Source organism: Equus quagga, chromosome 2, assembly GCF_021613505.1.
Source record: "Equus quagga isolate Etosha38 chromosome 2, UCLA_HA_Equagga_1.0, whole genome shotgun sequence".
NCBI classification, from domain to species: Eukaryota; Metazoa; Chordata; class Mammalia; order Perissodactyla; family Equidae; genus Equus; species Equus quagga.
The window spans coordinates 96,568,644-96,585,603 of NC_060268.1; the positions used below are offsets into that span (position 1 = coordinate 96,568,644).

At 39.5% G+C, this 16,960-nt stretch overlaps 1 protein-coding gene across 4 annotated transcripts in view; it reads right to left on the reverse strand.

Annotated features, from left to right (window-relative positions):
• EFL1 (elongation factor like GTPase 1) overlaps positions 1 to 16,960 on the reverse strand; it is a 113,011-nt gene that overhangs the window by 54,376 nt on the left and 41,675 nt on the right. For all 4 annotated transcript variants that reach the window (XM_046652442.1, XM_046652439.1, XM_046652440.1 and 1 more), the window contains one exon: positions 14,044 to 14,182. In XM_046652442.1, the coding sequence (XP_046508398.1) occupies positions 14,044 to 14,182 (139 nt within the window). The remainder of the gene's footprint in view (positions 1 to 14,043; positions 14,183 to 16,960) is intronic.

Here is a 16,960-nt window from a genome sequence, read left to right on the forward strand (position 1 = left end):
ACTTGTTACATTTTAAAATAAATTTAAATTTCATCATGATCTTGTGAGTTTACCTGGCAATACAAGGAAAACCTGAGAAGAGACAGCACGTGCTGAAACAGAGGTACGGAAATCCTGACGTATTCACTGTTCGTGGGAATATCAATTGATTCAGCCACTATAGAAAACAGGATGGAAGTTCCTCAAAAAATTAAAAATACAACTACCAAATGATTCAGCAATTCCACTTCTGGGTATATATACAAAAGAAATGAAAACAGGATCTCAAAGAGACATCTGCACTCCCAGGTTCACTGCAGCATCATTCACAACAGCCAAGACATGGAAACAACTTAAATGTCCACCCACGGACGAACGGATAAACAAGGTGTAAAATACACACACACTCTCTGGAATATTATTCAGCCATGAGAAAGAAGGAAATTCTGCCATTTGTGCTAATGTGGATAGACTGTGAGGGCATGAAGCTAAGAGAGATAAGTCAGACAGAGAAAGACAAATGCAGAATGATGTCACTTCTATGAGGAATCTAAAGAGCTGAACTCACAGAAACAGAGAGTGGAATGTGGTTCCCACAGGCTGAGAAGGAGGGAAGCTGGGCATATGTTGTTGGAGGGGACAAACTTGCAACCAGTAGGTAAGTCCTGGAGATCTAATGCACAGCATGGTGATTACAGACAAAATACTATATTACAAACTTCAAAGTTGCCAAGAGACTAGATCTTTTGTGTTTCCCCCACAAAAAAGAAACAATAATTCTGTGACGTGATAGAGATGTCAGCTAACACTACAGTGGTAATCACACTGCAATATGTAAAAAAGTATCAAATCCACATGACGCACACCTTAAACTCATACAATGTTCTATGTCAATTATATCTCAATAATAATAAATCTTTTTAAAATCATGATATATTCAAGAGTGGTGAGAACTGAAGCCGGGAGTTTGAGGTAGAGAGAAGCAGACAGACAGTGAAGGGTCTATGAGGTCTGCACACAAAACACGTCTAGGCTCCCAGGTGTGCGACACCAGCGGTGAGTATAAGGGGCCGGTGGAAAATACTCCTTGGGGGGGCTGGGTGGGGGAGGGTCTCATTACCTCATCTCTACAGTGTCTCACTCCAAACCGGGTAAAACTGACAAATTCTCATTGTTCAGCTTCTCTCTCCTCCCTTTTGAGAGGAGCCAAGCTATTTCTCCTCCCATCCTCCCCAACAGTTTTTTCCCTTATAAAAGACCTGGGCTCTAGTTTCAGCTCTCACTACCCAGGCTTAGAGAAGACCCAGTCTCTCTCTGAGTCTCAGACTCCCTCGTTACAGGAGGACGGGACTGGACGACATGAAATATGAAATTCAAGGACTCTATAAGCAGAATGTCAAAAATCATAGCATATTTTCATTTGAACAATCATAGAAAGTGAGGAGAATCAGTAACAGAAGTATTTAAAATAATCTCAGCTACACAACTGCACACAAAACAAAGTCTAGCCAGTAAGGGATGGCTGGGATAGTGTAATTTGTTGCGTAAGTGAAAACCTCAGTCTCCGTTTTCCTATCTGCAAAAGGAAGATAATAAATTTATCACTCAAGTTTGTTGTGAGGCTTAAATAAGAAAACATGAACAAAGGGACTCACTGAACATTTGGCATGAAGTAGGTACGACATAAAAGTTGATTAAAGTTGGTTTGATATATCTTTAAAGTCATTTATAAAAGTGGCACCTATATTACTATCAGTAACAAAAGATATGCAAATATAATGACATTGATTATGCAAACTGTTTAGAAAGCAAAATTCTACAACTGTCATTTTAGAAAAATTGAAGGCCTGTAGCTTTGAAGAAAAGCAACTATTATACAGTAAATCTACTAATTGCTGCTTCTGTAGGGACCTAAAAGAAAACATTCCCCCTCTCACACCCCCAGGGGACAGAGGTTTTGCCTTTGATTTTCAAAGCATATCTGATTTCTTCCAGCTATTACAGAGTCAAATAATAAGAGAGATTTAGATACAACAGTGAAGGAATAACAACCTTACTTCAATTCTGCACTTGAACCAAGAGACCCAAATCCCTGGAAATATGATCCTCAATGCAATTGTGTGCTGAACTGCTGTAAATTAACAGTCATCTGGGAAACATAAAACAAGACCAATGACAATGTGCTTCCAATTTCATGGAGATCAGGATATTAGTGATATTTTATATTCTGCTTTATTGCCCACTAAGCAGCATATATTTTCATAATAACGCTTTTTCCAAGTAGAAACAACCCAAGGAGTCATAACTCAGTTTCCAAGATGAAGAGGAAACCAAGGGAAAAAACATACAACTGAAACAATGCCTTTAGTATTTGGAAGAGAGGTGGGAGGGGCAGGAGAGAGAAAGAAAGAGCCAAAATAAATTTAAATGGCTGCTTTGAAATCGTTCTTCAGGTTCAAACAGCAAGCTAAACTGATCTCAACTTCTCTATTCTAATAATTCAGACGTCTCCAAACCTCCGACAATAAAAAGTGCCTGCCTGCGTGTGCAGGATGTGGCTGGGCAGGGAGGTAGTTATAGCACCTTCACAGAGGTCCCAGGCTGTGAACAAGCTCCAGCCCAGCGAGGCACAGACCACTCAGCACTCATCTGCCCTCCACCCACTGGCTCGCTGCCCCTGCAAACACAGTCGAGGTCACCAGGCTCACGCGTGGGCTTTGGCGCAGAGCACAGGCTCAAGCACACGTGCAAACACCCAGTCTTTGTTCCTCTGTCTTCAGATCTGAGGTAAATCCGTGGAAAGGCTGCCCCCTTGTGCTCATCTCAGTGTGGCGGAGGCCCTTGCTAGAGCCAGACTGGCTGCGGATGCCTGTTTCCTTCCCTGATGGCCTGAGAGAACAGACCCAACCACCCAACCTCTGCCCAGAAATCCAGGATTGGGCTTCCAGGGAAAGTGTCAACGCTTCTGAGTTGGCTCACATCGGAGAAAGGAGGCACAGCCACGTGTAGCGGACCCTTATGCATCCAATCAGGATGAGGACTCATTTTTTTAAAGCTCCTGGTTATGAGACGAGATCTCTAGGGAGATGGGATTCCTATCTATCAAAAGGCCTCTGGACCTCTGGCCTTCTGACCGTCACTCAGAGCAATCCACAGATAGAGGAGAGGGCAAAGAGGTTCTGTGGACAGCAAAGCAACTTTAAAAGAGATAGGAAATCCCAAGTCATGGGCAGTGGAGAAGGTTCCTAGAAAACCAACTAAGAGAAGAAAAGGCCATAAGAGCTCACCAGACCTATCCTTATTTCACACGGATGTAGATTCAGGGCTGGAATTTCCCACAAAGTGGCCAATTTGCAGGAGGTCTCAACTTGCAAATCCAGTGCTGTTTCTCATATATAAGAGGCTGTCTTGCTGACTAGTTTGGAAGCAAAACTGTAAAGGGCCTATACATAATCTGGAAGATTAAATTTAAGCACCCAGCATGAGAAATCTAACCTAGTGGACGGAACAGAGCCCAGCATGGAGTGAGCACAGAACACACGTGTGAGAGCAGATGCAGCTGCAGAATGAGGCAGACACAGGGGCGTCTGTTCAGAGCAAACAACAGTTCACTACATGTGACTCTGGACCAGGAGAAAGGAAGGCTCGTCAAAGACAGTGACACCTCCCCTTCACCTCCTCAAATCCCTCCATCCCAATCTCAAGTGAAATGTCCAAAGAAAGGTAAAAATTAGGGAAAGGCTACGTGAACACAGGAAAAGGTCTCATCCAAACGCGAGAAACAGAAAAAACAGAACTAGATGAAATGTCACCCAGGGTCACGAGAATTCACTGATGCCACAAAGAGAGCAGCTGGCCTCTCCCGAAGTTACAACAGGCGATCCTGACCTCACAAACACTCCGGAGGAAGAAGGCCAAGGGGGAACCCCGGGCAGAAGAAGAAACTCTGCCTGCTGCCAGTCGGCTCAACTGGAGAAGCTGGGCTGGGCCCACAACAAAAGACCTTGTGTGAAAATGGGAAGGGCTTCTCCCCAAAAGAGACGAGGACTGGGACGACATTAACTGTTCCAAACGATCTAGTGCTACTATGAACTTCTTGTACACGTCTCCTTACTTGAGCAGACTTAAAAGTTCCTCTAAGAGATACACCTACAAGTGGAATTGTTGCATCCTGGGGTCACGCATTCTTCAAGGTGGTTGTACCAATTTACATCAACAATTTATAAATATTGCCACTGCCCTATATCTACAACAAAGGATACTGCCAGATTTTAAGATTTCTGTCATTCTAATGACCATGAAATGATGTCTTGTGATTTTAAAATGCACTGCCTTGATTAATTCCACATCTCATGGGTCTGCCGCATTTTAGTTCACACTAGAAACATGCTTCTCCCTTCAACATTACCTTCCTCTAAACCACATATTTCAACTTTTCTGAAAGACCAAAAGAGATATTGAGCCTTCATAATTACTGCTACCACTCAAAATCCAGTTACTGTTATCACTCAAAATCAGCTTCCCACAAACTATCTTCACAGTCTTTGAAGAAATACCTTTCTTTCTGGAAATTTTCTTAAAAAATTCTACTTAACCATTTACCCTCTCCCCCAAAACTATAATAAATATCCTCATACTGAATCTTTGTGCATAATGTTAATTATTTCCTCTGAATCATTCCTAAAGGTAGCTCTTTCAGGTCAAAGAATATAATTATTTTTCAAGATATAATTATCTTTAAAACTCTTGATATATAATGCCAAATTGCACTCCAAATGTACATTTTAGGGGTAAAGAGTATATTTCTTGATCTTCTTGACAATCAGTTGGTTGTCTGCTGGAAAAAATAAAATTTGACCCTGTCACCAAGACTATGGTGTGAATCATCAAGGATATCTTCCAAAACTTCATGAAACCAGAACAAAACTCAAGTTACTTCCCTACTCTGTCATGCATTAGAAATACTAAGAACAGAGGTCAAACGTCTCACCATCAGTTTCTTGAACTTGACTCTGCTTGACCTATTACCACCCACCCTTCCTGCTTCCTACACCTGACATTTGACTTGATGATGTTTAGCTAAACTCCAGGCTCTGGACTCCCCGGCCTGTCCAGTGTCAGCAGGACAATCAAGCAGATAATTCCTCAACTCACAAGCATGTTTCCAATGTCACTTGAAATGGAATATGACCTGTAGTACATTCATTATGTGTAACTCCTAAATACAACTGTTCATTTTTTCAACTATCTGAAATAGGTTTAGTGGGGCCAAAAACACAAATGGAAATGAAGAAACTGAACAAGCCTATCAGCTGAGTTACAGAAGGTGGCTCCACGGCAGGAGAGCCTGCCCCTCCTTGCCAACCAGAGGGCGCGAGGACCTAGCGCCTGTAGAGAAGATGGTCTCAGTGGTGTTTCCTCCAAGCTTACACCTGGGACGGCCCCACACTGTCTAAGAACAGCCTGTAGTCCCTTCCTGACTGGCATTCAGGCCAATCTTATATTTCCACGTCTGAGCAATACTCGCTGGACTTCCCGTCTCCACTTCTTCCCAGGACCTCACTGCAATTTCATTTAGTCAAAGTACCATCTGATGATCTGCTAGCAGATATTTACTGTGGCTTCTCTATGCATTTATCACATGCTGCAAAATCTCATTCCTTCCCATGTTTTCCACATTGTTGCGTTGGGAGAGCCTATACACTTTATACCACTAATCATTTCAGTTCTTCACTGCATCCTTCATCTTTCCCCTTTCACTACCTTTTTCACTCCAAAGACCAAGTACAATGGAATTCTATTAAACACACAGACAGACAGACAGACAGAGACACACACACACACACACACACTCCCTCACTCATTCTCTCCTTCTCTTTCCCTTGACCCAATCATTCCTTCAAACTATTATCCCATTTGGCTCCTTTCTTTAACTGACCAACTTCAGCAAAAACTGTTTCAATTATCTCTTGTTTCATCTCCTCTGAGAATCTGGTCTCTATCTTGTAAGTGCCATTTAAGAGTAAAAGAGGAATATATTTTTTGGAGATGGAGGGGAAGAAAACTCCCATCAATAATCCTTGTTCTCATATAATGTCTAGAGCGGCAATGAGCTTATTAATAGAAAATTCTTAAGTTATAAAGCTGTATTACATTCAAAAGAAGTTATGCAGTTTTAGCCAGTTACTTCAGTCAGTGAAAATGAGGATTAAGAGACACATCTTAACCTGTAAAATAAGCATTTTACCAAACTACATGCTAACGATTTGATCCGAGGTAACAGCCAAGGGGACTCCAGCCATCCTATAACCTGCTTGGCTGTTTTAACGGCTAAAAGGATAAATAGCTTGTCGCATTTGTAAAGTGCAACTGCAGTCCACCGGCTGGAAACCACTGAATTAGAGCACACATAAAAATCTAACAATAAAGAGAAAATGCATACAGAACCAAAGAAATCCAGCCAGAGTTAAGACTAAGATTCAGGCCATAAACACGTTCATTTGAAAAAGAAAGAGAAAAAATGAACAAATTCTTCTAAATAAAAACAAAAAAGTAAAGCAATATATGATAAGCAGAAGGTAAGATTTAATAAAGATGCTGAATAAATTAATGCACCCCCAAAAAACATAACACATAAGGAATTGATTCTTTAAGGTTGGAAGGAAAGACACAATATGACAAACCACCAAATAAGAATGCTCAAGAAAAAAGGGGGGAAAAAAACCCAATTAATACAGAAACAAAAAAGGGTTAAATAACTACAGATACAGAAGCAAATAAAAGTTCTACCTTTCTATATATACTATTATGTGACCTTGGAAAGTTACTTAATCTTTATAAGCCTCTATTTTTCCACCTGTAAAATGTATTTATCTCATTTTTCAGGGACAAAATAAGATAATCACTCCTGAATATACAGTAGTTTCTGGCAGAGTAAGCCCTAATAGATGGTAATTTTCGACATCATTGTTATAATCAATATTAATACTAGACTCCATGCAAACGAACTGGATAATCAATCTGAAATATGATTATCTATGAGAGCACAAAGTACCAAAATCAACATAAGGAACAGGAAAAAGAACGCAAAAAGGACAAGTGATAACACTGTCAAATCACAACCTTGATCAACCAGGTACAGTTGGTTTCATGGGTATTAATATCAAATGTTTGAAGGCCCAGAAAATTCCTGTGCCATGAAACTGTTTCAGAGAATAAAAAACAATGAAAACCATTCCCTGCTTTGTTACTGGTTTCATGCAGCTAGTATAATGCCGATATCTAAACTCCACAAACATAAAATAAATACATAACAGGCTACAAATACCGAGAAAAGAGCTTATCTCTGAGAGAAAAATATGCAGGTCATAAAACATCACAGAAAGTATGATTTTTTGTATTAAAAATATACTACTACTGAACTGTACACTTAAAAATGGCTAAGATGGCAAATTTTATGTTTTATATTTATCACAATGTAAAAAAATATATGTGCATACATGGATATAAAAAGACTGGTGGTTACCCCTATGGTACAAGATAACTCTTTTTTAGTCTATCTGCAGTTTTCAAACAGACCTATATTATGGCCTACACTATACTGAAAATTATCTTCTAAAAAGAACTTAAACACATAGCCCTTAGAATTCATACATAAGTGCTATTATATGAAATAGACAAATTTATATAATAAAGAAATAAAGCAAGAAACATAAACACAGAATTGGTAATGAGAAAGACAGTATCCTGGATTGAAAGAATCAAACATTTTATGTATCTAGCCCAGATGATTTTACAACTGAACTACTTCAAAACTTTCAAAGAAGATTATCCTACTCTACAGAAAGTTCTCTAGAGTAGCACTGTCCAGCGTGGCAGCCAACAGCCACAAGAGCTTAATGAGCACGTGAAATGGGACTCGTGCATCTGATGAAGTAAACTTCTAATGTTACTTGATTCCAAACTATTTAAACTTAAATAATAATGGCCAGTGGCTACCAATTAGACAGTGCAGCTCTAGAGGGTGGAAAAGATGAAAGTATCCCATTCTGGAACTGCCACGATACCAAGAAAATAATGCCCATTTTATTTATTAAACAATAAAAATCTGGATAAATTGCTATTAAATTGAAACTAACAGTGTATGAAGAGAATATGCAATGATCAAGTGCTTGTGGTGTTTTTCTAGGAATGCAAGGACATCTTAATCAGAAAATAAACATAATTCATGACATCAATTATAGCAAGGGGTAAAGTTCTATAACTTTGTCTTCAGATGCTGAGAATGCATTAATAAAATCCAGTGTATATTCCTAATTTAAATTAAAAAAGAAAATACTTTCTTAGCATGATAAATAAACAGATATGAATCAACAGGCATCAACAAACCTGAATCTAAAATACTAGGGATATTTTTATTAAAGTCAGGAAAGAACTAGACAGAATAGCAGCTATGACTATTATTACCTATTATGATTTTATAGGCAATGTGAAAATAAAAAGAATTAAGACACATAACTATTAGGAAAGAGGAGAATAAAATCCAATTATCATCTATAAAAGAAAAATTATTAAAACCATTTGAAAGTATTAATACTAAGAAGTGACTAGGAAGGCTGCTGGTTATTTACTGATTAAAATAGGTGATTTCCAAATAGAAATGTTGATAATAAAGTATATTTACAAGAAATTCACTAGTAAGCGAATTTAAAATATTATAAAACTACCATAAAGGCTTAAAAGTCACAAACTGTTGAGATTTCCCTTTTAATAAATAAAATCAAATCTGCTAGTAAAACTCTTCAAAGGCTTCTGACTCAATTATCCCACATAACTAAGGACACACACACACACAACTTCATTTGATCCACATTCCTATCAACCCACCAACCAACCACAGCAGAAGTAAAACCAGTTCAGAAAAAGGCTAATTAATACTTCATATTTTCCTCACGTTGTGAAAAGAGGAATATCTTGTTCCCTCTTAGAACATGCCCCTGAAATTTTAAAGATTTAACCACATGGAAGAGATCTGAAAGTATACAAGAAAAGGCTAAAGATTTGGAATTTTAATTTAATTTCCCCTCACATTTTAAAAAGAGCCTGTGACAAACATTTATTTTTAGAGATATTCTTAGTAGGGAATTGAACAAAAGGCTACTGTGTGTTCAACATGGTAAGGTCTCTCTGGTCCCATCTATACCAACTTTTCAAACATGAGGTTGAAATTATATGATTTTAAGGTTTAAATCAACTATTTCCAGACCACAAAACCTATTCCACACTCGTCAGTGCAAGTCCTCCAAGCTGAGTTCAAATGTGAAATCCGCATTTTCCAGTGCCAATAAAAGAACTCTCCTTTAGACTTTGCTACCTACACAGACTTGTTCAAGAATGCCATATAGTGTTTTCATTTCCTTCTCCAACAAAAATTTTCATCTGCAGTTGATAAATCTGACTCAGTACTATTTCTGATGAAAAATGCATATGAGTATCAGTCATATCACTTCTCTAGTATTTTCTTATTAAATAGGACTTACAACTTACTCTCTAAGTTAACGAGAGTAAAAAAGATGGAGTTTACAGGTCTGCCCTAATTACTATAAGCATCACTGTGTTAATGTGTGATATGTGTCCTGTCATTGACCTGCTAAAATATAAAAGGAAACAAGAAATCATCTACAATTAGTGGTGGTTGTTTTAAGACATGTCCACAAATTCTTGACATGTCTCCGATCAGAAGGTGGAGCTACTTCCCTCCCTTTGAATGTGGGCCAGTCTTAGTGATTCACTTCTAATAAAGAGAACACGGTGCAGAGAGGCTGAAGGTTTTGGGGCGAGGTCCTAAAAGGTGATATAGCTGCCTGCCTCCTGCTGGGATGCTCGCCGGCAGCACCTAGCCACCACGCTGAAAGGGAGCCCAGCAGCCACATAGAAAGGCCAGACATCCCAGGCAAGGTCCAAACCAACAAGAGGCATGAACCACCAGGCTTGTGAGTGAGAAGAGCCCCTGATTCTAGTACCCAGCTCTGAGCCCCTCAGGTGACACTACGGAACAGAAACGAGCTGTCCCACCAAACCACGCCCAAACTGAAGATTCCTGAAAAAACAAAAGCTGTCTTTGTTTTAAGCCACTAGGTTTTGGGTGGTTTATTATACAGCAAAAGATAAGTGGACACATAGATTAGTTCAATCAAATTCTGTCATCTATCTTATTCTTTTCATTTCAACTCCCACCGAGAAGACAAACCTGTTTTAAGTTTAAAAAAAAAAAAAAAAAAAAACCTGTGCTGACATACCTGGTCTCCATCAACTCACCCAGCCCCCTAATGGCTGCAGCCCCAGCACTCAGGCCCCTCGGCTACCAGCTGGCTTTCTCTTGGGCTGTTTGCTTCTCAACTCTTAATGTACCAGAATCCTTGGCCTTCCCCTGTCCTGCCTTAAACTTGCTCTGAGCTGTGAAAGCCGCTTTTATTAAACACCTAGCTGAGGAAGCTGCTGCGACCGCTACACGCACTCCAGTTTTCAATCCATGAACAAGTGAAACTTGCCTGAAAAGGTAATTCTGACTCTAAGGCTGGTAACTAGTTCAAGATGCTCTGATGGAGCCATTCAAATGGGTTACCAACCCAACCAAGAAACCATATCAAAAATTTACTGTTCCTCCAATAATAACAGGAAAGGAAACATCCCAAATACTGAAATAAGACTTTTCTCTAAGAAACACAAGGCTGAAAAGTAAAGCTAAAAGGGATTTTGGAGATAATCTAGTTTATGATTTTTTTCAACCAGTGGGATGCTGACATAATCCAGGGAAGAGTTCTGCAGCATGGGCACTACGGACTTCTACCTTACTCTATCCTCACTGAAATGCCAACCTGCTACACTGTAACAGCAATTTTAAACTTCAGTTTTGTTTGTATTTTATAAAGGAAAATGTACAAAATGCGATTTTGTTTATATTTTATATCTACGGCAATAAAATGTGCACCATACAATGCTATTTAATGTTCTGTCCTCAAAGTTCAGGACGTATGCCAAATATAATAGTATATGATAAATATAACAAAAGCAGCCCTGGGAACCCATAAATAGTCTTCTTAGAAAAAAAATTTAAAGAGCTGTTCTATTTTTACCATAAGAAATGTGAGTAATCACTGCTTTAGTCCAAACCAGCTGGGGAAACTGTAGCCCAGAAAGGTTATGCAATTGCTGTGAGGCCATATAAGCGGTTAGTGGCAAAACCATGACCAAAAGTTTGGTATACTCATGTTTTCTAGTCATGTATGAATAGATTTGGATTAACAGAAGGAAAATAATTACTGTATGTTTCAATTCAAAGGCAAGTCAAGGGGCTGGCCCCATGGCCGAGTGGTTAAGTTTGCATGTCCCGCTTCGGTGGCCCAGGGTTTCACTGGTTCAGATCCTGGGCGTGGACACGGCACCGCTCGTCAGGCCATGCTGAGGTGGTGTCCCACATAGGACAACCAGAGGCACTCACAGCTAGGATATACGACTATGTACTGGGGCTCTGGAGAGAAGGAGGAGGGAAAAAAAAAGATTGGCAACAGACGTTAGCTCAGGGCCAATCTTTAAAAAAAAAAACGGTAAGTCAAAGTGGTTGGCTGGATTTCACCCTCCTTCAATATTACATTCATAATCCTTCTGGTGGACTATCTACCTCCTTAATGTAAAGAAACAGAACCTTGATGGAAGGCCTCAGGCAGCACCAGGCAAACGTGTGGGAAGGCAGCTTATAGTGCCGACTGGCTATTCAAAAGCCATTCACAGCCTTCCTTGCCTTGACTGCAGAGGCTGGAAGAATAAAATACTCAGTCCCTGGCTCCAGAGCAGCTAGGCGTGACCATACGACAAAATTACAAACCAAGCATGGACACACAAGTCACTACGAGGGCATTTCTTCCCAAATAGAAACATTAGTGCTGTGAAAAGGCTTTTGGCCCTCGTGTCCTCTTCCTGCCAGGAAGGTGGATGTGATTCCTGGAGATACAGCAGCCATCTTGGTTCCATGGGGACAAAAGCCACATGCTGAGGATTGTGGACAGGTGGAGAGAAGGAAGCTGGCTCCCCGATGACACAAGAAATCCATCACACGAGCTCTGAACTGTCTATCCTCAAGCTTCCTACTGAGTGAAGTTTAAGACTATGGAGTTGGTTATTTTGGTTACCTGTAGCTAAATACAATCCTAACTCTTAAATGGAATAAATCTAGCTTTTCTTTCCTTTTTTTTTTTTTGGAGGAAGATCAGCCCTGAGCTAACTACAGCCAATCCTCCTCTTTTTGTTGAGGAAGACTGGCCCTGAGCTAACATCCATGCCCATCTTCCCCTTCTTTATATGTGGGATGCCTACCACAGCATGGCTTCTACCAAGTGGTGCCATGTCCGCACCCGGGATCCCAACCGGCGAACCCTGGGCCGCTGAGAAGCGGAATGTGCGAACTTAACTGCTGCGCCACCAGGCTGGCCCCTAAATCTAGCTTTTCTCCTCAATCCATCTTGTCCCAAAGTGGTGTGTCCATCTGTCTTATTTTTATATAGTTAAATTTGGTAAATATTTAGTCACCTTTGCCATCACCCCAGCTCCTATCACCACCCACAACCATTTTAAAAGATCAGTAAAAGAAAATGAGGTACATCTCTTTTCTCCAGGAGGAAGAGTTTTTAGCTTGCTTGGTCTCCTGTAGCAGATGGAAGAGTCAAGGCTGCCTCGGGAGGCAGATGAAAGAGAGATGGTTTCCCTCCTTATTAAACACTTAACCTCAGTCTTGGACAGCACAGGGAAATCCAGAAACAGAACAAGGGGAACCAGAAACTACCACACATCAAATTCCCAACCTCTACTGGGGAAAAAGCACAAACACTGGGCCTTAACTGGAGGAGATATTACAAAACCATTCACTCAACAAATACCTTTTCTTTCACTTGAATATTGTGTTGGAAATCCTACACCTCACCTTCCATTTGAGAAACGAAATGGAGTGGTTCTCAGCAATACAGTAATCCCCAGGAAGGCTTACAAACAAAAACGGAGTGTTTTCCATCCTTCCTCCCATGTCCTTACTGATAAAGCATTTTGTTGGCTGTGGCAGCTCAAGGAGCTACACCAACTGTTATAGTTCAAAGGTATTTCCCAAAGGGATGGAAAAGAATGGGTGACACTGATGAGAAGCGAGGAATTCTAATTTGATGCCCCCCCTTCCCAACAAGGAATTTAAAAATACAGGAAAAAAGGTATCTCTGCAAGGGAGTGGCAAAGTGCTTTGGCAAATTTCTTGGACTAAAGTTCACAAACTCCGATAAATCATTAGCTGTTCTGGACCTGTAGTCTGGACCACTTCTCTAAAACATAAAAAGAATTTTCAGCCGAAGCAACCGCCCAGTAAATAGCTCTACAGCCGACAAGGACTAAGGGCTCAGAACCCAGCAGGAACACGGGATACAGCATTCCACGGCACACTCAGTTCCTGTGATGACCCAAGAGAAACTCCTTAATCTGAGACTTTAGGGCTCTACTGAGGACCTCAAAAAGTGAATTCTGGACACAAGGAGCAGAAGCCAAGCACATAATAAACATGAAAGAGATGAGGAATAACATTTATAGATATAAATTGATCACTACTGTTAGTAAATCAACATTCGATAGAACCAGTAGCGTCATAGTCATCAAGACTGACTTGCTTCCAAACAAATGGAATCCCAGCGTAGGATAAAGCATTCACAGATTACTTAAGCAGTACTTTTTTTTTTTCTGGTGAAGAAGATTGGCCCTGAGCTAACATCTGTTGCTAATCTTCCTCTTTTTGCTTGAGGAAGATTGTCGCTGAGCTAACATTAGGCAGTACTCTTTAAAATAGAACTGCCACAATTCACAGCAAGTTATTGATCTCCATGCTAATTACTCAAATGTACTAAGTTAAAGTCTAAGGATGTCAGAAAAAAATTATCAAACTAAAAGAGACATCAAACTCATTTCCTTCAAAGATGTCACTAAATGTGTGTGGCAATAGGTAAGCTCCCAGAACAGAACGCAGAACTGCCCTACCCAGCACATTTCCCGGAGGGACTTCCTCGAGAGCTTCCAGCTCCCTTCCCATGAGAAGATACAGGTGATCCAGAGAGCAGCGTGCCAGGTGGGGGACCGGGGGCAGGTCGTCCAGCGGGGCTGCAAAGCCCAAGGGCACCTGGCAAAAGTATTAAACAAAAGTGTGAGTTAATAGCTATAAAATTATTTTTATTCATAAGTAAGATATGACGTGGTCACATTTCATGTAAACCTGAACACGCAAATTTGAGAAAGTGTAATATAAAAATATCTCACTTTATGAATAAAATCTGAAATAGTGAAATCTATCAATTATTTGAAATTGCCAAGAATGCCACATACTCATAAGCCTACAGCTAAGTAATATCAATTATCTGTGATACGGCAGCGCCACATTAGCTAATAAACAAAAATCCCCCAGCCCCTTGCTGGTATTCATATGAACCAAGTCATATACTAGTTCTGGTGATTACTGATATTATTTCAACAGAGTAATATTTCATTATTACTATTATCACTTAAAGTTATTTTAACCTTATTATAATGTCCTTCCAGCATTCAACAAGGCTGGTCCTAGTGCTAAATAACACACGAAAATGAATAACTGTGGAAGAGTAGTTAGACCTAATAAAAATGCCAAGAAAATGGCCAAGCAACTGCTATTATATGCTATGTGGTAAATCTGGAGAGAGCACACTGTGAAATATTGGGGACACTGATGAGAAGACACAGCACACACACAGCAAAACACGCTACAGGATAACAGATTCACGAGCGTCCCCTGCATCATATTATTCTTATGCAGGTATTGCCTCAAATTATTCAAGTTTTGTGAAGAATTACTCAATATCTTGAAGAGCACTTGAGATACTGTCTTGGATTATTTAGTGACCTCCACATAAGGCAAGTACCCTGAAAGCACTTCAATCGACCAACTTATCTTTGGTACCCACAGGCCCAAAGCACTGTGCTAGTGCTATGAAGAGAAAAAAGGTTAAGATACAACATACGCAAAGATGGATAACATCACAAACATAGAGTGAGTGACAAAAAAGCAGTATGGGCAAGTAAATTCATAAAAGCTCAGAGGAGGGAGACGCTATTATGTTAGGGTAGACTCGGAAACTTCATGAAAATGAAGGCCTTCAGGTACATGCCACATCTGAATGTACAGGTTCTAATTCAACGACAGTTCTACAGGGTAGCTCTAAAGATAGGGTGGAAAGAAATAAAAAACAGAAGGATTAAATAGGAAGAAACAGAATTATCCGCAGGCCATGATCATCCACTTAAATTATAGATAAATTATAATTAGTAAGACAGTTTAGTAAGGTGGCGAGACACAAGGTCAATATACAAAAGTTAATTGTACGCCTATATATCAGCAAGATCTATAAGATCAGCAAGAGAAAATATCTATTTTTTAAAACAGTAAATTTTGAAATAGCAACAAAATATAAGATAGCTAGGAATAAGTCTAACAAAAGTGATTACAGATCTTCATGGACAAAATTATAAAACCTCAGTGAAAAACATTTAAAATAACCCAAACAAATGGATATGTACACCTAATACATTCATGGACAGAAAGATTTTATATCGCAAAATGCTGATTTACGCCAAACACATGTACTGATTTAAAGCAACACTAATCAGGGGCTCCAGAGGGCTTCTCAGGGAACCTGACAGACTGGCTGTAACCTTTGCATGGAAGAGTCAAGACTTAGGAATAAACAAGACACTCACAAAGAAAAACAAGTTAGAAGGACTGGCCTTTGAGACGTCATAACAACTGGAAATGAAAACAGCACTGAACAGAGACAGTGATAGACAAACAGGAAAAATGCAGTCTAGCAGTCCAGAGACAGACGAGTACACATGTGACATGTGACTACGACAGCCGGCAAGGCCCACTAGTGGGTAGAGACGAATATTCAATGAACAGTGCTGGAACAAGTGGTTAATTGTATGGGGACAAAAATGAAATTGGATCCCTTCTTCATATCATATACAAACACTGAATTAAACATTCAAACATGAAAGGCAAAACATTAAACTTTAGAAGGAAACAGAAAATTTTTTCTTCAGCATAGTCATAAGTTTAATTTTCTTAAATAAGATACAAAAAGCAAAACACATAATGGAAAAGACTGATAATTTCAGCTACATTAAAATTAAGAACTTCCATCCACTAAAAGACTCTAAATAGAAAATGTGACAAGTTCGAAAATTGGAGAAGGAATTTGCAAAACTTAAACAAGGAATTAGTATCCAAAATTCACAAAGGACGTCTAAAATCCAACATTAAAAATATATATATAGCACAACAGAAAAATAGGCAAATGAACCAAAGGCATATCTTCACAGGAAAAACCATGACTGACCAATAAACATATTAAAAGAGTAATACGGAAAACCACATCAAAAGACCATACTGTATCCCTCAGAATGGTAAAAATTAAAAGCCTGACAAGAGCAAATCTTGGTCACGATGCAGACAATTGGAGCCGTGACACACTCCCACTGGGAGGGTAAACCAGAGCTACCTCGGAGGGCAATGTGGAGTTAACTCATTGAGCTGAAGACATACATACTCTATTCCACCATGTTGTATTACCTAGAATTTCTTGCAAATGTGCACAAGGAAATATGTACAAAAATATTCAAGGTAGCACTGTTTAGATTAGCAAAAAACGAAAGCAGCCCAAATATACAGTAACAGGAAAATGGATAAATAAAATGTTTATTTATATAATGGAATACTATGCAGCAGTGAACAATGAATGAACTACAGGAACAGGCATCAACATAGATTAATCTTACCACGTTAAGTAAAAAAACCAAGTTGTAGAAGAATAACTACAGTAAGATTCCATTTATATGAAGTTCAAAAACTGTGTCTTCTTTCATAATGCAC